Below are 27,038 nucleotides of genomic sequence, written 5' to 3'. Positions count from 1 at the left end.
TACTCACTGGTTTACTGAAGGACTGACTGGTTTACTGAAGGACTGACTGGTTTACTGGTTTACGGAAGGACTGACTGATTTACTGACTGGTTTACTGAAGGACTGACTGGTTTACTCACTGGTTTACTGAAGGACTGACTGATTTACTGAAGGACTGACTGGTTTACTGGTTTACTGAAGGACTGACTGGTTCACTGACTGGTTCAATGAGTAAAAAGCCAGATTGCTCTTGTGGTAAAAACATTTCTTCACCCAAAGAAAAAGCAGAGGTCAGTTTCTTCATACATGATATATAAATACATATAATATACATGATATATATATATGTATATAATATATATATATATAATATTTGATATATATAAAATAAATACTGTAATATATATATTCTGTATATTATATGTATAATACATGATATATATCATAAATATAATATCATCATCTTGTTCAAGAAATGTTTCAATGTTTGAAGAAGCTGACAGAAGTGAAGTCACGTGTCCGTGTGTTTTGTGCAGCACCGTGTTGCGGTTCTCGGTGTGGGGCCCCGCTGGGCCGCTCTCAGGCTCCAGGTTGGTCGGTCTGCTGAGGAACCAGCTGCTCAGAGAGAAGAGCGACTATCTGCTGTTCAGAGTCCTGAGGGTCGACACCGTCTGTGAGTAACTACTACTGCAGAGACCAGGTCCAGTCCAGAATCTGTCCGGACCAGGTTTACACTGACACACAGAGCAAATTCAATCCTGCTTCTTCTTCCTTTTTTACTCTTCACCCTCACTTGGATTTTTCTGAATACAGGTTGAATTGTGCTAAAGTAAAGTCTCCAGACAGTCTCTGTGTTTATTTGATAATTAATTTATCTATTTTAATTAATTTAAGTTTCTGTCGATAATACTTTTTAAATTCAAAGTTCTCTTACTGGCTTACTGGAGATATAAAAAAAAACTAAAAATAAACTTTATTATAGTTTATTTCTTATAGTTTTTAATACTTTAGCAAATATGTCAATTTATTTAATCACTGATACCTTTGATTAATTTTTAAAGAGATTACATTTTGAATTAGGGGCTACAGCTAGAAATAAATTTGCTTCTCATGTCACAATAACCAGAAATTAGGAAAAATCTACTTTCTAACATAAAATGCATGTTTATCTTTGAATGCTAACATTACTGTGCAGATCCTTCATCATAACATTGTTTTCCTTTTGTGACCTGGTTGTAATAGAAAAAAACGATACAGATCCAAAGAACAAAAATACAGATATGCAACACAGAAATCTATTGTCCCCTATTTTATGAAAAAGTGCAAATCAAATACATTTTAGATATTAAAGGACAAAACACCAACAAAAAAGAAATGACACATTGCTTTACAGTCTAAAGCATCTGAAATATTTCCTGAACATTTTTACTTCCACTTTTATCTCTTCAGCACAAACAGTTTTGTCATGGTTTGCTATGGCAGACACTTTTTGTTAGTTTTGTTTTGGAGTTTTTGCACTTCCTGTTTTATTTTGTAATTGGTTTCCATGTGTGTCAGTGTTTTTGCTTCCTGTCTTGGTCCTGTGTCTGTGATTGTCTGCCCCGCCCTAATGTGTTTCACCTGTGTTCAATCACCCTTGCCTCCCTTGTCTATATAGTCCTTGTGCTTCCCTTTGTCTGGATTGGTTCGTCTGTTTAGTTCAGGGTTTGTTCATGTCTGTTCATGTCACGTTCACGTGTGGATTTTTGTTAAATAAACCTGCGTTCACCGTCTCCCAAGAGTTGACTGCATTTGGGTCCAACTTACCTCGCAAATCCTGACAAGTTTGAGTTCAGATTTTTTTCTGACATCTCTCTCTCGTCTGTTTTTTTTTTTTTTTTGTCCCATGTCAGTGTGTTTGCTGCGCTGTTCGGGCCGTGGTCAGTGTGATCCACTCAACAAGGAGTGCACCTGTGACCCCTTCTGGACAGAGAATCTGATCCGTCGTTATCTTGGTGACGGAGAGAGCAACTGTGGTAAGTACAAGCACTAATTATATATTTTATTATTTAAAAAGATTGTAATATTCATGTGTTTTGTGAATGAAGCACAAATCTTAAAATGAGCAAATGAGCAAACACATATTCTCTTTCAACTGAGGACCCCATTCAGTATTACTCCTACACTGTCTGAAAGTGTCTCAGTTAAATGGATAAAATGCTGCATCAGATTAGAATAGAAAATATCATATTTTATAAATCAGTTAAAAGTTATAATAACAGAAAATCTACTTTTCCATGGCACTCAACAGTTGAACCTGACACCTGCTGGGATACAGGTTACATTAGGTTACAATAGAATTAGGTCTGAGTATTAGATTAGTTAAGATTTTTACATTAGAATTAGATAGAATTACAATCCTAATGAAATTCTATCTAATTCTAATGTTAGATTAAATTAGATCCTATCAATCATATTTGTGGAGGTCACACTGTCGATTAGAGCAAGTACCAGTCACACTTTGCTCTCCTTGCATGTATAAGAGTTATTTATTTTGACACAGCAGGTTCTATCAAACACTAAAATTAATGTTGGGTTCACTCTGCTCGTCCTGTCAGAGTGGAGGGTGCTTTACGTCATCCTGACCAGCTTCATGCTCATGGTCTTCATCCTGTCTGTGAGCTGGACCTTCATCTGCTGCTGCAAGAGGTGAACACACATTTACAGACCATAAGTTTTCTTCCTACTGTATATAAATCTCACTTCAGAGTACCTATCCTGCTGTTGTTGTTATTATTATTATTATGTTTCAGTGTTATCATATATCTGGGCACACTGTCAGGGGCAAGCAAACAGTGGCTTAGGGACCAAATCTGGCCCTCCAGCAAAAATATTTGGCCCCCTGATGAAAATTTTCACTCAACATCAATATGTTACATGTGTGATTGTTCACAGATTTACTGAAGATAACAATGTGAAAACAATAATCTGCAAATCCCTATAAATATTGTGCTGGATGAAAATACATGAAGGATACCATCCACTTCATGTAAAGAAACATCAGCTTTAACCTGTTGGACCATAACAGATTTGTGTTAACAACAATATTTTCATTCAACCATCAGTGAAGCAGGCCTCTGTTAATTATGTTTGGATACCAGTTTATTACAGAGCAGCACAGAACATACATGTGAACAGAAGCAGCTGTAAAAATTAAAAGCTCCTTCTTCAGCTATAAAACGTTGGCCCCCAGTGAACAATGCTGAAAAACACTGACCCCATGGTTGAAAAAAAAAAATACATTTCTGACCTGCACTATGTGTTGGCTGTGTTTAGGAGGAGACAGACCAAAGTGAGGAAGAAAACCAAATATACGATCCTGGACAACATGGATGAACAGGAGAGGGTGGAGCTCAGACCCAAATTCAGTGAGTCACACTTCAGTTACAGCGTCATTGGGTCCAGAGAAGGAGAGAGGCCAGAGCTCAAGGATTGGTTCAAATGCAACAATTTCTAATGACACAAACTCTCAGATCGGGCTGTTAAACCTCCTCATGCCTCTCCTCAAGATCTTACACTACAACGTCCTAAAATTGACAGAAAGCTCAGTTACTGCGCAGCATTTTAGTTTTTGAGTAATTACATATCTCTTTTGCAATGTTTCAAACCAATCATCTAACAAAAAAACTACAGAAAAATTACAGGCACAGATTAGGAACAACTTTTAACAAGCAGTGCTTCCACTTCACAGGCCAGTTGTATAGGTTTGCCCAGAGCTGCTTCATAGTAAAAACCTTTCAGCTTTAAAGAATTTGAAAATGTCAGGAAAGCAGCAAGCCGGTGCTACTGGAGGGTAACCCAAAGCTGCAGGCCTGCTGTAAGTTTGATGAATGAATGAATTGGTAAATACTAAAGTACTGGATAGTCATTTTACATGGAATCTCAATCTATACCTTGAATTTGTCTCAGCTTTCAGAAACTTTTATTTAAAAAAAAAAAACTACAGCATGAGCACAAGATTTAAATTGGAGGCATGACTAAAATGAAATTTACATTTAATAATAAGTGAAAAAACGTATTGTTTTTAAATAGAACTTTATTGTCATTGCACCTTTTTTACAATTCATTGCAATTCAAAGTGACTGACAAGCTGCTGATAAAACAGTTCAAGTATTAATGGTAAACAATCTGAGGCTAATGCACACAAGAAATAAAAATACAGAAGCTGTAGTAATAAAACAAGAAAATAATGATAATAATATGACTATGATGTTTTTACTATGATGTTTTATGCCTTACTATATTATAATGCTTTTGACACTTTTATCCGATGCTATACTATGACATTTTTTGACATTTTTATCCCTTATTATACTTTGAGGTTTTTAGGACTTTTTTATACCTTATTATACTATGACGTTTTTAGGAATTTTAATACCTTATTATACTATGACGATTTTATGACTTTTGATACCTTACTACACTATGACGTTTTTAGGACTTTTTATGCCTTGGTATACTATGACGTTTTTACGACTTATATGACTTATGATACTATGACCTCTTTTGTCATTTTCATGCCAAACTATACTATGACGTTTTTTTTCATTTTCATGCCTTACTTTACTGAGATGGGGTTTTTTTTCATTTTCTTGTCAAACTATACTGTGACGTTTTTTTTCATTTTTATGCCTTACTATACTATGACGTTTTTTATTCGTTTTTAATGCCTTACTATACTGTGACTTTTTTTGCCTTAATATACTATGACCTTTTTTTGTCATTTCTATGCCTTACTTTCCTAAGACATTTTTTTTTTATTTTCATGCCATACTATACTATGTTTTTTTTTCATTTTTATGCCTGACTATACTGTGACTGTTTTTTTGCCTTACCATACTATGACGTTTTTTTTCATTTTTATGCCATACTATACTATGACGTTTTTTATTCGTTTTTAATGCCTTACTATACTGTGACTTTTTTTTTGCCTTAATATACTATGACCTTTTTTTGTCATTTCTGTGCCTTACTTTCCTAAGACATTTTTTTTTTATTTTCATGCCATACTATACTATGACGTTTTTTTTCATTTTTATGCCTTACTATACTGTGACTTTTTTTTTGCCTTACTATACTATGACGTTTTTTTCATTTTCATGCCTTACTGTACTATGACGTTTTTTTTCATTTTTATGCCTTACTATACTATGACGTTTTTTTTCATTTTCATGCCTTACTGTACTATGACGTTTTTTTTCATTTTTATGCCTTACTATACTGTAACTTTTTTTTTCAATTTCATGCCATACTATACTATGACCTTTTTTTTTTCATTTTTATGCCTTACTATACTGTGACTTTTTTTTTCTTTACTATATTATGACTTTTTTTTCATTTTTATGCCATACTATACTATGACGTTTTTTTCATTTTCATGCCTTACTGTACTATGACGGTTTTTTTTTCATTTTTATGCCTTACTATACTATGACCTTTTTTTTTATTATTATGGCATAGTATATTTTGATTTTGTTTTGCCTTACTTTACTATGACCTTTTTTGTCATTTTCATGCCATACTATACTGTCACTTTTTTTTTTAATTTTCATGCCATACTAAAGTATGACGTTTTTTTTCATTTTTATGCCTTACTATACTGTTACTTTTTTTTTTGCCATACTATACTATGACGTTTTTTTCATTTTCATGCCTTACTGTACTATGACGTTTTATTTCATTTTTATGCCTTACTATACTGTGATTTTTTTTGCCATACTATACTATGACCTTTTTTAAATTTTTATGCCATACTACACTATGACTTTTTTTTTCATTTTTATGCCATACTATACTGTGACTTTTTTTCACCTTACTATACTATGACGTTTTTTTTTTTCATTTTTATGCCTTGCTATACTGTGACTTTTTTTTGCCATACTATACTATGACGTTTTTTTCATTTTCATGCCTTACTGTACTGTCACTTTTTTTTTTATTTTCATGCCATACTATACTATGACGTTTTTTTTCATTTTTATGCCTTACTATACTATGACGTTTTTTTTCATTTTCATGCCTTACTGTACTATGACGTTTTTTTTCATTTTTATGCCTTACTATACTGTAACTTTTTTTTTTCAATTTCATGCCATACTATACTATGACCTTTTTTTTTTCATTTTTATGCCTTACTATACTGTGACTTTTTTTTGCCATACTATGACGTTTTTTTCATTTTCATGCCTTACTGTACTATGATGTTTTTTTTCATTTTTATGCCTTACTATACTATGACCTTTTTATTATTATTATGGCATACTATATTTTGACTTTGTTTTGCCTTACTTTACTATGACCTTTTATTGTCATTTTCATGCCATACTATACTGTGACTTTTTTTTTCCTTACTATATTATGACTTTTTTTTCATTTCTATGCCATACTATACTATGAACTTTTTTTTTTCATTTTCATGCCTTACTGTACTATGACGTTTTTTTTTCATTTTTATGCCTTACTATACTGTGACTTTTTTTGCCATACTATACTATGACCTTTTTTAAATTTTTATGCCATACTACACTATGACTTTTTTTTCATTTTTATGCCATACTATACTGTGACTTTTTTTCACCTTACTATACTATGACGTTTTTTTTTCATTTTTATGCCTTGCTATACTGTGACTTTTTTTTTGCCATACTATACTATGACGTTTTTTTCATTTTCATGCCTTACTGTACTATGACGTTTTTTTTTTCATTTTTATGCCTTACTATACTATGACCTTTTTTTTATTATTATGGCATAGTATATTTTGATTTTGTTTTGCCTTACTTTACTATGACCTTTTTTGTCATTTTCATGCCATACTATACTGTCACTTTTTTTTTTATTTTCATGCCATACTAAAGTATGACGTTTTTTTTCATTTTTATGCCTTACTATACTGTTACTTTTTTTTTGCCATACTATACTATGACGTTTTTTTCATTTTCATGCCTTACTGTACTATGACGTTTTATTTCATTTTTATGCCTTACTATACTGTGATTTTTTTTGCCATACTATACTATGACCTTTTTTAAATTTTTATGCCATACTACACTATGACTTTTTTTTTCATTTTTATGCCATACTATACTGTGACTTTTTTTCACCTTACTATACTATGACGTTTTTTTTTTTCATTTTTATGCCTTGCTATACTGTGACTTTTTTTTGCTATACTATGACGTTTTTTTCATTTTCATGCCTTACTGTACTATGACGGTTTTTTTTTCATTTTTATGCCTTACTATACTATGACCTTTTTTTTATTATTATGGCATAGTATATTTTGATTTTGTTTTGCCTTACTTTACTATGACCTTTTTTGTCATTTTCATGCCTTACTATACTGTCACTTTTTTTTTAATTTTCATGCCATACTAAAGTATGACGTTTTTTTTCATTTTTATGCCTTACTATACTGTTACTTTTTTTTTGCCATACTATACTATGACGTTTTTTTCATTTTCATGCCTTACTGTACTATGACGTTTTATTTCATTTTTAAGCCTTACTATACTGTGATTTTTTTTTTCATTTCTATACCATAGTAGAATATGATGTTTTTTTTCATATTTATGCCATACTATACTGTGACCTTTTTTTCTTTTTAATGCCATACTATACTATGACTTTTTTTTCATTTTTATGCCTTACTATATTATGACCTTTTTTTACATTTTCATGCCATACTATACTATGATGTTTTTTTTAATTTTTATGCCTTACTATACTGTGACTTTTTTTTGTTATACTATACTATGATGTTTTTTTCATTTTTATGCCATACTATATTATGACCTTTTTTTACATTTTTATGCCATACTTTAGGCCTTACTATGCTATGACTTTTTCATACCTTAGTATACTACAATGTTTTAATGCCTTACTATGACATTTTCTGGCGTTTTTATACCTTACTATACTATGACATTTTTGTAATATTTCATGCCCTACAAAGCTTTGATGTTTTTATGCCTTACTTTACTATGACGTCTTTTGATATTTTCATTTCTTACTATACTATGACACTTTTATGACTTACTTTTGTCACAGCCTGTCACAACGGCTGAACAACCAGAAAGGGGAGACATCACAAGTTTGCATACAAAGTAAAAAAATTTATTATTAAATTTATTCAAAAATTTTATCACGTTTTTTTTCATTTTTATGCCTTACTATACTGTGACTTTTTTTTGCCATACTATACTATGACTTTTTTTTCATTTTTATACCATACTATACTGTGACTTTTTTTCGCCTTAATATACTATGACGTTTTTTTTTTTTCATTTTTATGCCTTGCTATACTCTGACTTTTTTTTTGCCATACTATACTATGACGTTTTTTCATTTTCATGCCTTACTTTACTATGACCTTTTTTGTCATTTTCATGCCATACTATACTGTCACTTTTTTTTTCATTTTTATGCCTTACTATACTGTGACTTTTTTTTTTCATTTTCATGCCATACTAAAGTATGACTTTTTTTTTCATTTTTATGCCTTACTATACTGTTACTTTTTTTTTGCCATACTGTACTATGACGTTTTATTTCATTTTTATGCCTTACTATACTGTGACTTTTTTTTTTATTTTCATGCCATACTAAACTATGACGTTTTTTTTCATTTTTATGCCTTACTATACTGTGACTTTTTTTTGCCTCACTATACTATGACGTTTTTTTCATTTTCATGCCTTACTGTACTATGACGTTTTTTTTCATTTTTATGCCTTACTATACTATGACATTTTTTTCATTTTTATGCCTTACTATACTGTGACTTTTTTTTTTCATTTTCGTGCCATACTATAATATGACGTTTTTTTCATTTTAATGCCTTACTATACTGTGACTTTTTTTTGCCATACTATACTATGACGTTTTTTTCATTTTTATGCCTTACTATACTGTGACTTTTTTTTTTATTTTCATGCCATACTAAACTATGACGTTTTTTTTCATTTTTATGCCTTACTATACTGTGACTTTTTTTTTGCCTTACTATACTATGACGTTTTTTTCATTTTCATGCCTTACTGTACTATGACGTTTTTTTTCATTTTTATGCCTTACTATACTATGACGTTTTTTTCATTTTCATGCCTTACTGTACTATGACGTTTTTTTTCATTTTTATGCCTTACTATACTGTAACTTTTTTTTTTCAATTTCATGCCATACTATACTATGACCTTTTTTTTTCATTTTTATGCCTTACTATACTGTGACTTTTTTTTGCCATACCATACTATGACGTTTTTTTCATTTTCATGCCTTACTGTACTATGATGTTTTTTTTCATTTTTATGCCTTACTATACTATGACCTTTTTATTATTATTATGGCATACTATATTTTGACTTTGTTTTGCCTTACTTTACTATGACCTTTTATTGTCATTTTCATGCCATACTATACTGTGACTTTTTTTTTCCTTACTATATTATGACTTTTTTTTTCATTTCTATGCCATACTATACTATGAACTTTTTTTTTCATTTTCATGCCTTACTGTACTATGACGTTTTTTTTCATTTTTATGCCTTACTATACTGTGACTTTTTTTTGCCATACTATACTATGACCTTTTTTAAATTTTTATGCCATACTACACTATGACTTTTTTTTCATTTTTATGCCATACTATACTGTGACTTTTTTTCACCTTACTATACTATGACGTTTTTTTTTCATTTTTATGCCTTGCTATACTGTGACTTTTTTTTGCCATACTATACTATGACGTTTTTTTCATTTTCATGCCTTACTGTACTATGACGTTTTTTTTCATTTTTATGCCTTACTATACTATGAAATTTTTTTCATTTTTATGCCTTACTATACTGTGACTTTTTTTTTTCATTTTCGTGCCATACTATAATATGACTTTTTTTTCATTTTAATGCCTTACTATACTGTGACTTTTTTTTGCCATACTATACTATGACGTTTTTTTCATTTTCATGCCTTACTGTACTATGACGTTTTATTTCATTTTTATGCCTTACTATACTGTGACTTTTTTTTTTCATTTTCATGCCATACTATACAATGACCTTTTTTTTCATTTTTATGCCTTACTATACTGTGACTTTTTTTTGCCATACTCTACTATGACGTTTTTTTCATTTTCATGCCTTACTGTACTATGACGTTTTTTTTCATTTTTATTCCTTACTTTACTATGACCTTTTTATTATTATTATTATTATGGCATACTATATTTTGACTTTGTTTTGCCTTACTTTACTGTGACCTTTTTTTGTCATTTTCATGCCATACTATACTGTGACTTTTTTTTTCCTTACTATATTATGACGTTTTTTTTCATTTTTATGCCATACTATACTATGACCTTTTTTTCATTTTTATGCCATACTATACTATGAGCTTTTTTTTCATTTTTATGCCATACTATACTATGACCTTTTTGTCATTTCTATACCATAGTAGAATATGATGTTTTTTTTCATATTTATGCCATACTATACTGTCACCTTTTTTTCTTTTTAATGCCATACTACACTATGACCTTTTTTTCATTTTCATGACAAGCTATACAATAACGTTTTTTTTCATTTTTATGCCATACTATACTATGACCTTTTGTTTTATTCTTATGCCATTCTATACTATGACTTTTTTTTCAGTTTCATGCCTTACTGTACCATGATGTTTTTTTTCATTTTTATACCATACTATACTATGACTTTTTTTCATTTTCATGCCTTACTGTACCATGACATTTCTTTTCATTTTTATGCCTTATTATACTGTGACTTTTTTTTCCTTACTATATTATGACGTTTTTTTTCATTTTTATGCCATACTATGACCTTTTTTTTCATTTTTATGCCTTACTATACTGTGTCTGTTTTTTTTTGCCTCACCATACTATTACCTTTTTTACATTTTTATGCCATACTATACTATGACTTTTTTTTACATTTTTATGCCATACTATACTATGACCTTTTTTTTCATTTTCATGCCTTACTGTACGATGACGTTTTAATGCCTTACTATACTATGACGTTTTTTTTCATTTTCATGCCTTACTATACTATGACGTTTTTTTCATTTTTATGCCATACTATACTATGACCTTTTTTTTTATTTTCATGCCATACTACACTGACGCTTTTTTTTCATTTTTATGCCTCACTATACTGTGACTTTTATTGCCTTACTATACTATGATTTTTTTTTCATTTTCATACCTTACTATACTATGACGTTTTTTTTCATTTTTATGACATACTATACTATGACCTTTTTTTTCCATTTCCATGCCATACTATACTATGACGGGTTTTTTTCATTTTTATGCCATACTATACTGTGACTTTTTTTGCCATGCTATACTATGACGTTTTTTTCATTTTCATGCCTTACTGTACTATGATGTTTTTTCTCATTTTTATGCCTTACTATACTGTGACTTTTTTTGCTATACTATACTATGACGTTTTTTTCATTTTCATGCCTTACTATACTATGACGTTTTTTTTCATTTTTATGACATACTATGACCTTTTTTTTTATTATTATGGCATATTATATTTTGACTTTGTTGTGCCTTACTATACTATGACCTTTTTTTCATTTTCATGCCATACTATACTGTGACTTTTTTGCCTTCCTATACTATGACTTTTTTTTTCATTTCCATGCCATACTATACTTTGACGTTTTTTTTATCATTTTCATGCCTTACTGTACTGTGACTTTTTTTTGCCTTACTATGCTATGACGTTTTTTTCATTTTTATGCCATACTATACTATGACCTTTTTTTTCATTTTTATGCCTTACTATACTGTGTCTGGTTTTTTTTGCCTCACCATACTATTACCTTTTTTGTCATTTTTATGCCATACTATACTATGATTTTTTTTCATTTTCATTCCTTACTGTGCTATGACGTTTTTTTTTCATTTTTATGCCTTACTACACTGTGACTTTTTTTTTGCCTTTCTATACTATGACTTTTTTACATTTTCATGACAAGCTATACAATGACGTTTTTTTTAATTTTTATGCCATACTATACTATGACCTTTTTTTCATTTGCATTCCTTACTGTGCTATGACGTTTTTTTTTCATTTTTATGCCATACTATACTATGACCTTTTTTTCATTCTTATGCTATTCTATACTATGACTTTTTTTCATTTTCATGCCTTACTGTACCATGACATTTCTTGACTTTTTTTTTCCTTACTATATTATGACGTTTTTTTTCATTTTTATGCCTTACTATACTGTTTCTGTTTTTTTTTGCCTCACCATACTATTACCTTTTTTACATTTTTATGCCATACTATACTATGACTTTTTTTTTACATTTTTATGCCATACTATACTATGACGTTTTTTTGCCTTACTATACTATGACGTTTTTTTTCATTTTCATGCCTTACTATACTATGACGTTTTTTTCATTTTCATGCCATACTATACTATGACCTTTTTTTTTATTTTCATGCCTTACTACACTGACGCTTTTTTTTCATTTTTATGCCTCACTATACTGTGACTTTTTTTTCATTTCCATGCCATACTATACTATGACGGGTTTTTTTCATTTTTATGCCTTACTATAGGCCTTACTATGCTATGACTTTTTCATACCTTGGTATACTAAAATGTTTTAATGCCTTACTATGACATTTTCTGGCGTTTTTATGCCCTACAATGCTTTGACGTTCTTATGCCTTATTATACTATGACGTCTTTTGATATTTTAATTTCTTACTATACTATGACGCTTTTATGACTTACTTTTGTCACAGCCTGTCACAACGGCTGGACAACCAGAAAGGGGAGACAACACAAGTTTGCATACAAAGTAAAAAAATTTATTCACAAAAAGCAAATTGAGATTAAGGCCAAACAATGACTAAAAAGTAATTAACACAAGCAAGGCCACAGTTGCCATCAGGTCTGCTAGGAACGCAGCATCACCGACAACACCGACATCCAGAGGTTGAAGAAAGAGTGCAGCCGGTGAGAGCGACATGAATGAATGGGGACGCCTTTATGATGCGCACCGGTCCCAGGTGTAGCACCTCAGGTTGATCCTGATCCCTGCATTTAGCACCTGAGAAGGGAAACAAAAAAAAGGAACAGGGACACCTTGTACCCAGGTGGAGGGTCAACATTTTTATGTCATTTCATGCCTAACTGTACTATGACATTTTTATGCATTACTATAATGTTTTTTGACGTTTTTGTCCCTTATTATACTACAACGTTTTAATACCTTACTATACTATGATGTCTTTTGACGTATTATGTTTTACTATGTTTTATGCCTTATTATACTATGATGATTTCATGACTTTTTGTGCTTCACTATACCGTGATGATTTTATGACTCTTTATACCTGACTATACTATGACATTTTGATGACTTTTTATGGTTATTATTCTAAAATGTTTTTATGACTTTTTATACTTTTCTATACTATGGCGATTTTATGACTTTCAATGCCTTCCAATACTATGGCGATTTTATGACTTTCTATGCCATCCAATACTATGACGTTTTTATGCCTTGTTATACTATGACGTTTTTATAATTTTTTATGCCTTACAATACTATGATGTTCTCATGACCTTTTATGCCTTACTATACTGTGAATTTTTTTTGCCTTACCATACTATGACCTTTTTTGTCATTTTTTTGCCATACTATACTATGACGTTTTTTTCATTTTCATGCCTACTGTACTATGACGTTTTTTTTAATTTTTTCATGACATACTATACTATGACCTTTTTTTATTATTATGGCACACTATATTTTGACTTTGTTTTGCCTTACTTTACTATGACCTTTTTTGTCATTTTCATGCTATAATATACTGTAACTTTTTTTTTCATTTTTATGCCTAACTACACTGTGACCTTTTTTTTTGCCTTACTATACTATGACGGTTTTTTTTTCATTTTTATGCCATACTATACTATGACCTTTTTTACATTTTTATGCCATATTATCCTATGACCTTTTTTTTTCATTTTCATGACAAACTATACTATGACCTTTTTGTCATTTCTATACCATAGTAGATATGACGTTTTTTTTCATTTTTATGCCATACTATACTGTGACCTTTTTTTCATTTTTATGCCTTACTATACTATGACGTTTTTTTTTCACTTTTATGACGTACTTAACGATGACTTTTTTTTATTATTATTGCATACTATATTTTGACTTTGTTTTGCCTTACTTTACTTTAACCTTTTTTGTCATTTTTATTCCATACTATACTATGACGTTTTTTTTTCATTTTTATGCCTTACTATACTGTGACTTTTTTTTTGCCTTACTATACTATGACTTTCTTTTTCATTTTTATGCCATACTATACTGTGACCTTTTTTACATTTTTATGCCATACTGTACTATGACGTTTTTTAATTTATTTTTATGCCTTACTATACTATGACCTTTTTTTCATTCTTATGCCATTCTATACTATGGCCTTTTTTTTAAATTTTCATGCTTTACTGTACTATGATGTTTTTTTTCATTTTTATGCCTTACTATACTGTGACGTTTTTTAACCTTACTATACTATGACCTGTTTTCATTTTTATGCCATACTATACTATGACCTTTTTTACATTTTTATGCCACATTATCCTATGACCTTTTTTTTTCATTTTCCTGACAAACTATACAATGATGTTTTTTCATTTTTATGCCATACTATACTATGACCTTTTTGTCATTTCTATACCATAGTAGATATGACATTTTTTTTCATTTTTATGCCATACTATACTATGACCTTTTTTGTCATTTTCATAACAAACTATACTATGACGTTTTTTGTCATTTTTTTGCCATACTGTACTATGACGTTTTTTTTAATTTTTTCATGACATACTATACTATGACCTTTTTTTATTATTATGGCACACTATATTGTGACTTCGTTTTGCCTTACTTTACTATGACCTTTTTTGTCATTTTCATGCCATAATATACTGTGACTTTTTTTTTTAATTTTTATGCCTTACTACACTGTGACCTTTTTTTTTGCCTTACTATACTATGACGGTTTTTTTTCATTTTTATGCCATACTATACTATGACCTTTTTTACATTTTTATGCCATATTATCCTATGACCTTTTTTTTCATTTTCATGACAAACTATACTATGACCTTTTTGTCATTTCTATACCATAGTAGATATGACGTTTTTTTTTCATTTTTATGCCATACTATACTATGACGTTTCTTTTCATTTTCATGCCTTACTATACTATGACTTTTTTTTTGCCTTACTATACTATGACGTTCTTTTTCATTTTTATGCCATACTATACTGTGACCTTTTTTACATTTTTATGCCATTCTATACTATGGCCTTTTTTTTAAATTTTCATGCTTTACTGTACTATGATGTTTTTTTTAATTTTTATGCCTTACTATACTGTGACGTTTTTTAACCTTACTATACTATGACCTGTTTTCATTTTTATGCCATACTATACTATGACCTTTTTTTTGATTTTCATGCCTAAACATAGTATGACCTTTTTTTCATTTTTATGCCTTACTATACTGTGACTTTTTTTTTGCCTTACTGTACTATGACGGTTTTTTATTTTTATTTTTATGACATACTGTACTATGATCTTTTTTTTATTATTATGACATACTATATTTTGACTTTGTTTTGCCTTACTTTGCTATGACCTTTTTTGTCATTTTCATGCCATACTATACTGTGACTTTTTTTTTCATTTTTATGAAATTCTTACTATGCTTACACAATTTCATGACTTTTTATGCCTTCCAATACTATGACGTTGTTTTGCCTTATTATACTATGACGTTTTTATAACTTTTTATGCCTTACTATACTATGAGTTTTTATCACTTTTCATGACTTCTGATACGGTTATGTGTTCATGACTTTTTATGCCTCACAATACCATGACGATTTTATTCTCTTTAATGCCATGGTATACTTAGACATTTTTATGACTTATTATGCTTTTCTATACTTACATGATTTTATGAATTTTCATGCCTTTCCATCCTATGAGTTTTTATGACTTTTATACCTTATTATACTATTCCGATATTATGACATTTTTATATCTCTTATACTATGATATTTTTATGACATTTTACGCCGTACTATGTTATGACTTTTTCATCCCTTAGTATAGTACAAAGTTTTAATGCTTTACTATGACATTTTATGCCTTACCTCACTTACATTTATTTATGGTTTTATGACGTTTTTATGCCTTACTATACTATGACATTTTTCAACATTTTCATGCCTCACTTTTCTATGAAGTTTTTTGGCGTTTTTATGCCTTATTATACTATGACGTTGTATGATTTTCTTATGCTTTACTAGTCTTACACGATTTAATGACTTTTTATGACTTATACTGTGACTTTATTGAAACTTTTTATGCCTTACTATACTTGCACTTTAGTATACTATGTTTTTCTAACTTTTTATGGTTATTATACTATAACGATTTTATGACTTCTTATACTTTTCTATACTATGACAATTTTATGACTTTGTATGCCTTGAAATACTATGACATTTTTATGCCTTATTATACTTACTTTTATACTCTGACATTTACTTGACATTCTATGCTTTATTATACTTTTAGATTTTATGCCTTACTATACTATGACTAAAATGGAACTTCAGATCAAAAGCACAGAAGTATGACAGTATGTGTGTAGTATTTTCTGAATTTAACACTTTTCCTCTCTCCAGGCATCAAACACCGCAGCACGGAGCACAACTCCAGCCTGATGATGTCGGAGTCGGAGCTAGACAGCGATCAGGACACCATTTTCAGTCGGGACCGACCCATACGCAGCAGGAACCGGCTCAACGCCCAGGCCGCCCGCAATGGAAATGCCTTTGGATGATGGGATTACTGACCTCCTGGTAACATAGAATGGACCCATCTGGGATGTTTGCACTCTGGCAGCCACAAGTGGCAGTGAGAGATAAGGCTTCTTAAAGGTTAAAGGACTTCATCCTGTGCCACGAGTTTCAGGTTCAGACTCTTTTGAAGGACATGAGGACTAAAGGCCAGGAGGACAAACTTACCTCTCCTTAAACAGGATGTACAGGTGGGAACATCCAAACTTTTGCAAAATGATGCGATATTTAGAGGACACTTTGGAATGGGATGATTTTTGAATCCTGCACTGAAAGACAAAGACAAAAACTCATCAAAAGTCATAATCTCCAGAGCTAGATGGGAAGATAGTAGCATTCCGTACAGAGATGGGTCCAGGACGGGATCAGCCTAGCCTAGGGCAATGACTGGATGCAGGGGGAAACTGCTAGCCCAGCACAGTCAATAGAGAAAATATCCACCTTCTAACAATGTAGAATCTTTCTGATTTACATGTTGCATCTTGTTAGCTAACAAGGTAGACACTGGTCTATCAATGAGAGGGATTGGAGGTGATGACATAGAAGCTAACTTTAACATAACTCTGATTGTGTCCCCGAAACCTAACTTAAAAAAAAAAAAAGAAAAAAAAAGAAGCTGAATCTTAGGAGCTAGATGCTTACTGAAAGCTGCCAGACTCAAAAACAAAATCCGAACTAAGCTTATTGATTCATTTTAACCATTTAAAATCTAAACAAATTACTACTCAGACAAAACATTTCCAGTAGTTACAGTGCTGACCTCTGCTAAGCAAAGACATTAATTTGTGTCTTCACCTGAGAGAATTTCTTGGTGTTTAGCCTAGCTTAGCACAAAGTCTAGAAGCTAGCCTAGCACAGTAAAGAGAAAATATCCTGTCTGATTAGCAAGTTGTAGCAGGCATATTTAACAAATGTAGAAATATAAATGTATAAAGAGACATGCCGAACTTGGAACTGGTGGAGCTAGTTAGACAGTTTTGAGGTTTTTGTTGAAAGGTCTCTTCTGAATAGTTTGAATGTTTCCCTGACTTAAATTAAAGTCATGTGAGCTCATTGTCTGTGGTTGTGGTCATCTCAAACAGCAGCATTTAGAAACAAACCAACTGATAAAAGTACTGATAATGCTCAGTCTAAAATGATGATATTGTTTATATTGTGTGAACCAAAAGAAGTGTCTTATGTAAACAAAATAACTTAAAACATAACGCCCATAATTTTTATTGGTACCAGTTCAGATCATCTCTAGTTTCCTGCCATACAAAAGTCACTTGGACGGCATGTAATATTGCAATTCTTAAATTTTCCCATTAATATATATAGTCAGAAATACAAAAATCTAGACTTTTTTTTTTTTACATTAACTTTAACTGCAACAAAGTATATTACAATTAAAACAAATTACATTTTATATTAGAAACACAATCTGATGTACAATCCCAAATAACAGAACAATTAGTGCTGAACAACAGTGGACAGTGTATCATGTCACAACTGATCTTTTTCTAGGATCACTCATAAGTACAAGATTAACAGTTCGTAATGAAATAAAATAAAAATCAGTTACATGGCACTTGATGCTGCTGTCAGGGAATGGAGGTTTAGACAAAACACATCCAGGATTAAAATTAACAACAACTGACACAGTAACAAGGTATTTATTAAACCACTATATTACAATTAATGACATCTTTTAACTTTTGACATGTTCAAACATGTTTCTCCAAACATTCACTTTAGGGCATGTATTCAATATTTATATTTATTTATGAACACTCTTTAGCAATAGTGATCTCTAACAGATTTAAATGTATGTAGAGACTCCTAAGAATTTCCATACACAACTAATAACACTGGTTAGTTTTGTATTTGGCACGTCTTGGATTATTAAAATGGCCTAATTATGATGTTTTTAGAACCACTTTGAACATGTTTCAATGTTTTCAATTATGTCACAATATTCCACCGTTTCAAATGATAGTTTTTACAATAAACAGGCGTACAACAGGGTGTCAGGATGTTCAATATAAACATGATGAATTTACAAAAATCTAGCATAAGTTATTGAATTTGTTGTATCACAGTAAATTTGCCTTTTCTACCACAGTCAAGTGTGCAGCTTCTTTTCTGATTTAAACAAAATTGTGCTACTACAAAAAGTTCACTTGTGTGAAACTAAAAAAAAAGTAGTAATGGGTTGATTAGATGTTTCTTTACCATGGTGACAGAATACTAGATGCTGATTGGCTGGAAGTTCATTATTTTTTGTAACGTTCCAACATTCTAAACTGACAATTTGCTAAACGCTTCCCCAAACGGTAATTGTCCAATCATATCTTAGCAACTGTAACTTAGCGCAGCAGGAGTGTCAAGCTTTGGAGTTTAAAAGTTGTTTTTAGTCGCCCTGATAACCAAAGATAAAAGAGCAATAGCACAGAGAATGGCTTTAACGGTGTGTTTGTCTGCACTAATGTAAGCTGCTAACGTTAGCATGCCTGACAAACTAACTTATTACCTTACAGCGGTAACACAATGTTCCTACATATATTCTGTGGAGTTATAGGTTCCATTAGAAACTGCTTGGGACCTGGTCCTGGATGCACTGTATCAGAGTTTGGGTTAAAGTTAGCAGCTCTGTCCTGGTCTTTATTGAATTTAGAGAAGTTTATCAGGGACAACTTTGTCCCCATTCTTGAATCCTGTCTTGTAACGTAAAGAATTTTGCTTGAAAATGAACAATAAAGCATAAATCTAACCTTTGTTTTTCTTATCCAAGTAAATTATGCATTTAAATAGGAAACATCTGAATAATTAGTTTAAAAGACATTTTTTCTTAGAATAATGTACTTTAGTACCAGGGATAGTTAGCTCTAACAGCAAAACAAAGGCAACATTGCTACATGTATTTTTAGCTGATTAAGAGGCTGACTTTTTACATTAGACCCGTTAGCTTTAGCCTCAGTCTGAGTCATTAGTGGGACTAAATATATGTAGATATGTAGCCATATAAAATGCAAATTTCACACCTTTTTGCTCATTAAACATTAAAAAGTCAGAGAGATAGAGACAAAGCTTCCTTTCGACTTACTAACTTACATCAAATTAGCTAGCTATAGCTGCTAAAATCTGCTAGCAACAGTTGTCATCTTAGCAAAATTCTGAGTCTGTTTTTTGTGTAGAAGACTCGCTGTTTAAAGTATTTCTGAGTTTTGATTGTAACTCTGCTTTCATCACCATGGTAACCAGCACAGGAGCAGTTCTAAAACACAAAGATCAACAGGCATAGCAACAGTAACCAAGCTGGGAGGGGCTCATCAAAGATGGGAGGCTACAGCTCCTCCTACTGGTTAGAGTGGTAAAATAACATTTGTTCAGAGGTGGACAAAGTTTGTAAGAGTTTACACTTTAACAGTGAACAATGAATACAAAACCCTTTTGTTTTGATTGGTGGATAGTGACTGTCATCTAGCCAATCAGAAATAATCAAAATATAATCATTATATACTAACTGATGCTGTCCAGCACAGGTGAGAAAATTATTATTATACTTATTCTACACATGAACAGCTTCTTAGGAAAAGGCAACATGAGAAATAAGACGACCCTGTTTCACTCTGAATTGTCTCAGAGAATCATCCACAGGCTCTGGATGATGGTTATTTTTATTATTGTGCTTATGAACTGAACAAATCTGACATTGAGTACGAATGTCAGATGGGACGGTGAAACGTTCATTTGTAGAAGGTTATTTGACCAGTTTTCTAGACTAAAATTGTAGGTTTAATTTGTAATTATCATCATTAAAAGCCTTAAAAGCTCTTATACTTTAGATGTCCAACATCTTATTTATTTTTATTCTTGTCAAGTGTGTTAACATTGAAATCAGTCAGAACCTATATCTACAGTTGTAACCACTTCAGTGATCAGTACATTTACAGTGTGGTGTGTTACCACTGGATGGGGGCATTGCTCCGTCCTGGTTTAGGGCTTGAGGCCTCCAAAGCACATGTACTTGACGTCCAGATACTCATCGATGCCGTACTTGGAGCCCTCGCGGCCCAACCCGGACTGTTTGACCCCACCAAAGGTGGCCTCTGGGGTGGACAGCAGGCCCTCGTTTACTCCAACTATCCCCGTCTCCAACGCCTCCGCCACCCGCCAGATCTGACTCACATCCTGCGAGTAGAAATAACCTGAGGATCAAAGACGCAGAGTTTAATAAAACTCCAAAACTGGTCTGAGAACAGAACAAAGGAATATATCAAATATGTCATAACGGGTCAGTAAGACCTGTATCAGTCCAAAGACTCAGTCCTCTGAAGGCAAACTCTGATTGATCTGTATCAGCCTATATTAATTATAAATGACTTGATCAGTTCTGTTAAATAAGGTTTTAATGACTAATGAATTGCTGTTGACTACCAGATGGATTTTTCTAGGATATTTCTAAAATATGTTCTTATCCAAGTTTTGCAAATCGACTGTTTAATAGACAATTAAATTGACTAATTTAATCTGGCAAGAAAGTTCACTCCTTCACAGTCCTTCCGGTCTCAACCACTGAAGATTCAGGAAAACTCATTAAACCTGACATGTTGCAGTGAAATGCTGCTATCAATGAATCCTCTTTGTTTTCCTGATTATCTGTGAGTGGACTGACTGATCTGAACATTAGTAACCAGCACAGGTGTATCTGCCCCTCATCCCCCTGGTCTGAGCCGTGTTCACCAGGTCTTTATTTGGTTTATTTGCTCTGTTGCACAGTCAGTATGTACCTGGGTCTATTATTTCCCAAACCTGTTTCATATTCTGTCATTTTACAGTGTTGTAGTTGCCGGAGATCAGAGGGATGTTCTCACCTGCCAGTCCAACATTGGAGGCGTTGGCGATGGCCAGAGCCTCATCTTCTGTGTTAAACCTGGAAAACAGAAACAGGATCTGATTGGTTGATGACATCCTCAGTACCTAAATACAACCAGCTGATGTTTTTATTTTCCTCAAGTTTAGCATGAGAGTTTTCTTCAGCTTATGCAGACACAGTGAGAAACATGAACAAACTCATCACTGTCAAAGTCTCTTTCAGGAACATTTTTTATAATAAAACATGAATGTCCTGTTTGATGTTTTAATGTAGCTGCAACTTTTTTAGTTTGAACAATTTAAATATTGTTCCTTTCTGACATTGTGAAATGATAATGTGAAATAAATTTGATATTTATTATTTCCTCCTGATAAAAATGCATCAAACCCAGATGTGGCTACATTTAATAAAGGATGAAGATCTGATACGTTTAAAGGCTAAATATGATAAATTTAATCTAATAATTTAACCAATCCCATGTGCAGAACCAAACCAACGTGTTTATCAATTTTATTTGGGACTATTTTCAGCAGCGGATGAATCCATATTTGGTGCTGTAGTGTGTGTTTAGAGCAGCAGGACGGTGTGTGAACTGTGTGGACTGTGAGCGTACACACCTGATGACGGGCAGCAGCGGGCCGAAGGTTTCCTCTTTGGTGCACAGCATCTCCTTGGTGACGTCGGCCAGCAGAGTCGGCTCCATAAAGGACCCGTCCAGGCGCTTCCCGCCCTTCAACACCTTCGCTCCCCGGGACACTGCATCTGAAATCTGGTGGGCCACCTGAGAGACGGACAGACCTTCATAAGCTGATGAGCTCACTGACACCTGTATGTTTCAGTGTGTGTGTGTGTGTGTGTGTGTGTGTGGGGGGGGGGGGGGGTAGTTCACCTTCTCTGCAGCTCTGGTGTTGATGAGCGGCCCCTGGGTGGTCTCGGGATCCGAGCCGTGACCTACACGGAGCTCAGCGTCCATCGCTCGGCCGAGTCTCTCCATGAAGCGATCGTAGATCCCGCCCTGAACCAGAAACCGGTTCGAACACACACAAGTCTGCCAGGGGGTGGGAGGGGGTGGGGGGAATGTAAAAGTTAGTTACTTTAGTTACTTCAGTAATTTTAATTTAGTAACTTCAGTTTTAATAAACTGGATGTAAAAGTGAAGAATGAACTAGTTGCACTTTTGATTCCTCAGGAGTTGAATCCATTTTCTCTTGGCTACACTGACGAGGTCAGCGGGGAAAATTAGCAGCAAGGCCGACTGCATCCGGGTCTCTGTTACCTGTCCAGAGTTCCTGAACTTGGAGGCCATGGCTCCGCCCACCGCCTTGTCGACATCAGCACTGTCAAACACGATGAAGGGGGCGTGGCCACCGAGCTCCATGGACGCCTTCTTCACGGTGTCGGCGGCCATTTTCAGCAACACCTGAGAGGAAAACGGACGACATCAGATTCGACAGTTTCTGTCAGACCAGATCAAAACAAACTAAAAACTGGGACGTTAATCATGTGACCACGTGAGAACTGTAGTTCAATGTGTGTCCTGCATCACTGGGACCGTTTGACGTATTGTGAGACACTGGACCCTTCTGGACTTTAAAAGACTGTAAAATGAGAACAGCACTTGGACCAGGACTGAGGGAGGCTTCATGTCTGACCTTGCCGGTGGCGGTGGAGCCAGTGAAGGAGATTTTTGCTACCAGGGGGTCGGTGCAGAGGACCTCCCCGACCGACGGAGTCTTCTCTCTGGAGCAAGGAACCACGTTAAACACCCCCGCCGGGATCCCCGCCTGTTCTGCCAGCTACACACACACACAAACACACACACACACAGGTCACGTTAGCCCTCTTCTCAGGCATCACTGTGAATTCTGGGAAATTGTGAGGGTCATTTTTTTTTTTTTTTTTTTACAGTTCTAAAGAATTCATCAAAGAAAATAATGTGCAGATCGATCAATAATGAAAACTGGTTAGAAGGAATATTTTTCCTCTTTTGATGATTTGATGATCAATTGATCTTCATCATTTGTCAGTAACTAAAGTTATCAATAAAGTTTGAGTTCAGATATGTGATCAACTGCAACTACTAAATGAATCCACATTAACATTAATGAAGCTAATTAATGTTGACACCCTGAAGCTGAGCTGAGTGAAATAACAGCTGGAACTTTCACAGCTGACTCTTCACAAACTACTTGATCCAGAACTCTGATCTTAACGAGCTCCAACGAGCTGCTGATCATCTCTCTGGAGAAGAGTCTCCTCCGCGTTGAACTACAAAAACACGGTTCACCGGCGGTCGTACAGAGATGTTCCAGAGCGATGCGTCATCACTCACAAACAATCTTTGGCAGAGTCCAACAGAACATGTACAGCACTGACAGTTGTACCGACCTCAGCCAGAGCCAGCGCCGACAGCGGGGTGTCCTCCGCCGGTTTGACCACCACCGTGCAGCCGGCCGCCAGAGCGGCCCCCACCTTCCTGGTGATCATGGCGCTGGGGAAGTTCCACTGTGACACAACATGACAACAGGGTTATCCCAAACCAACACAGTGACACTGCAGCTTTACCTGCACTCAGCCTGGTGGTCTTCAATTCATCACTGCCAGGAAACTCACCGGCGTGATGATGGAGGTGACCCCCACTGGCTGTTTGAGGAGGAAGATCTTCCTGTCCTTGGCGGGTGAGGGGACGATGTCGCCATAAACTCGTCGCGCCTCCTCTGAAAACCACTCCAGGAAGGAGGCCGAGTACGCGATCTCCCCGAGAGACTCCTGCAGCGGCTTCCCCTGAAAACAGATTCAGGGTCAGTGTGAAGACGCTCACAGCGCGTCACACACCGACATCACCACAACACACCAACGTTAATGTTTAAAGGATACACAGACAATAATCCACAGACTTCACTGTCCACAGATTTCACCAGAACTACTTCCTCAGTAGAAAGTAGTTCCGGCTAAAACCACCTGTCTGTGGATGATTGCAGTGACAGCGATGCTGCTGTTAAAATGTTATTTCTAAATGCTGAGAGACAGATCTCTGAAACCTGAGCACATAAAACTACACGCTTGGTTGGCTGGCCAAAAGTAAACGGACAGGCCTTTCCACATAACATTAATGTACTGGGTGTGCTGCTTAGTGTCAGTGTAGGGAACTATGTTGATAATCAATTTATCATTTAGGGCCTTTTTTAAGTAAAAATGCTAAACATTTCCTGGTGCTTTCTCTGTTTATATCTTTCTAAACTGAAAACATCTGAATGCCTCATTTGGGCCATTTTCAACACTTTCTGACACTTGAATCTGTCTCCTTCATCCCCAGTTACAGGTTTCAGAGCTGAGCACTTCTGCCGCGTCTTTAACTGCCACAGACGGGGAAATGTTCAGCTGTCCACAAACTGTTGTAGTGAGTCTGTTTTCAAGGCGTCATCAAGGTGAACATGATACTCACACATTCGAATGTGATCAGTTTAGCCAGGTCTTCTTTGTGCAGCGTCAGCAGGTCGAACCATTTCCTCAACAGGACGCTCCTCTCCTGCAGAGAGCCCCCCATCACATCAACAGATGTTTTCCTGATGTTATCATCACAGCACAGACGTTGATAAAGTATTTGGATAGTTACAAATCTGTCATTCTTCAGGCTTTCCAGCACATTCAGTTTAAAATAAAGTAATAGATACTATCACATTATCAAAATTGTTACCAATTAATTTTCTGTTGATTAATCAACTGTTTTCTGACATGATAATCAATAATGGAGTATTGCTAAGTATTGCAGCTGAAATATTTAGTGTTATTCCCCCTATTAAGACCCTGTCAGTCAATGTGTTGTTTTACTGTGGTTGTTAATATTTCAGATTTTACCTTTAAGGAACCAAACAACAGTCGGACTTTGTCTCTGTTGTCTGAAGGAAAAATTAACTGATGAAGTTAATAACTGTATGAAAACGTCTGGACAGGAAACACTCTAATAATCACTAACAAGTCAGGTTAGTGCAACAACACAATTTTATTTCAACACATAAAGTTAATGTTCTCCCTCGGTTCATTTCATTGAAGAGCAAAAGTCCATTCACATTTTTTAAAATTTAACTCCATTCATATTTCCCGCAGTTTAACGTCGTCGTGTTCACTGTGAACCTTCACGCTTCGTTTTCTGAATCCTTTGGAGACTCACTTCACTACGTCTGGATTTCAAACACTCACTACCTCATTATTGACAACAATTTGAACTCAACTGATTTGATCTAAATAGTGACTGTGCCGAATTAAAGTCTGGCTCCTGTGTGTTGGGAAATTTTATTTATTTATTTTATTTTTTTTGCTTTTCTGAGTGGATACACAACGTTTACGTTAAATTGACGGTTTTTCAAATGGAGCATTGTTAACCACAGAGGGACAAACGTTCAGACTAATAACATTTCTCCAACGCAACCAGCAAGTTCCGCGAATCGTTGCGATCAGATCCGAAAGTGAAAGTCGTGTTTTAATCTAAAACTGTGTGATTCTCTGTGAATTTTGTTTCAGCCGAATTAAAGTCTGGCTCCTGCTTGTTAACAAAATGTCCGCCGTGTCATTGTTTTTCGTGTTTTCCTGGGTGGATTTACAACATTGATGTTAATTTGACAGTTTCCCGCATGTGGTGCGGAGCAGCAGAGGGCGGATGTGAACTTACCTTAGCCGTGTGCTGCTTCCAGGAGTGAAACGCCTTGTACGCAGCGTCCACAGCCTGCTTTGCCTCGACCGGGCCACAGTCTGCCACCCGGGCTATCTCCTGCCCGGTGGCGGGGTCCAGGACGGGAAACACCGAGGCTGCGGAGACCCAACGGCCGTCCACGTAACCCTGCGTCCGGAGCAGCGGACCGGTGACATCCAGGCTGTAGCGCCTCTGCATGGCTGCGCGCAGGCCGGGGAAGACCTGCCGGAGGAAGCAGCTAGCCCTCAGCACACACACCGTGGACATACCGGGGTTAAATGTGTGCAGCTGGGTGTGTGTTCAAATCTCACTGTGCAGGTCCGACGTTTTATTTCTCCGTGCCGGTCCAGAGCCGAACCTCAGCTGCTTTCTGTCGGTTTGAACCAGTCCGGAGGAGGACGCGTTAACCACGTGACACTGCACAAACACAACAATAAAGCACTTTACCTCCTCCCTCAGCTCCGGGTCACTGATGCATCTTAACAGAAAACACAAGAGTAGTTGGTTAATGACTTCAA

General features: G+C 34.4%; 2 protein-coding genes across 4 annotated transcripts in view; one reads left to right on the top strand and one right to left on the bottom strand.

The window, feature by feature from the left end:
• kiaa0319 (KIAA0319 ortholog) overlaps positions 1-19,729 on the top strand; it is a 26,768-nt gene extending 7,039 nt beyond the window's left edge. For both annotated transcript variants that reach the window (XM_056380697.1, XM_056380696.1), the window contains exons 12-16: positions 516-652; positions 1,872-1,994; positions 2,577-2,667; positions 3,295-3,386; positions 16,799-19,729. In XM_056380697.1, the coding sequence (XP_056236672.1) occupies positions 516-652; positions 1,872-1,994; positions 2,577-2,667; positions 3,295-3,386; positions 16,799-16,956 (601 nt within the window). In that variant the 3' untranslated portion in view covers positions 16,957-19,729. The remainder of the gene's footprint in view (positions 1-515; positions 653-1,871; positions 1,995-2,576; positions 2,668-3,294; positions 3,387-16,798) is intronic.
• aldh5a1 (aldehyde dehydrogenase 5 family, member A1 (succinate-semialdehyde dehydrogenase)) lies at positions 18,175-27,038 on the bottom strand. Of its 2 annotated transcripts, XM_056380699.1 has the most exons (11): positions 26,832-27,037; positions 26,500-26,742; positions 25,276-25,359; positions 24,444-24,614; positions 24,219-24,335; positions 23,483-23,626; positions 23,107-23,250; positions 22,720-22,878; positions 22,448-22,611; positions 21,829-21,887; positions 18,175-21,162 (listed from the first exon to the last, which is right to left on the bottom strand). In XM_056380699.1, exons 2-11 carry the CDS (start codon positions 26,716-26,718, stop codon positions 20,951-20,953), a joined length of 1,473 nt encoding a protein of 490 aa, XP_056236674.1. In that variant the 5' UTR covers positions 26,719-26,742; positions 26,832-27,037; the 3' UTR covers positions 18,175-20,950. The 2 variants fall into 2 exon arrangements, with proteins under 2 accessions (XP_056236674.1, XP_056236673.1); XM_056380698.1 differs by having other exon boundaries at positions 26,500-27,038.

Source organism: Seriola aureovittata, chromosome 7 (genome assembly GCF_021018895.1).
Source record: "Seriola aureovittata isolate HTS-2021-v1 ecotype China chromosome 7, ASM2101889v1, whole genome shotgun sequence".
NCBI lineage: Eukaryota > Metazoa > Chordata > Actinopteri > Carangiformes > Carangidae > Seriola > Seriola aureovittata.
Note: the sequence above shows the minus strand (reverse complement) of the source record. Positions and strands in the feature narration are given on the sequence as shown.

Excerpts from the sequence above, each read along its gene's own strand:
- aldh5a1 (XM_056380698.1), bottom strand. The coding sequence starts at position 26,787 with ATGTCCACGGTGTGTGTGCTGAGGGCTAGCTGCTTCCTCCGGCAGGTC. Across the intron at positions 22,612-22,719 it reads ACACCAGAGCTGCAGAGAAG|GTGGCCCACCAGATTTCAGA; the intron begins GTGAACTACCCC and ends TCCGTCTCTCAG. Across the intron at positions 21,888-22,447 it reads CCGCTGCTGCCCGTCATCAG|GTTTAACACAGAAGATGAGG; the intron begins GTGTGTACGCTC and ends TCTGTTTTCCAG.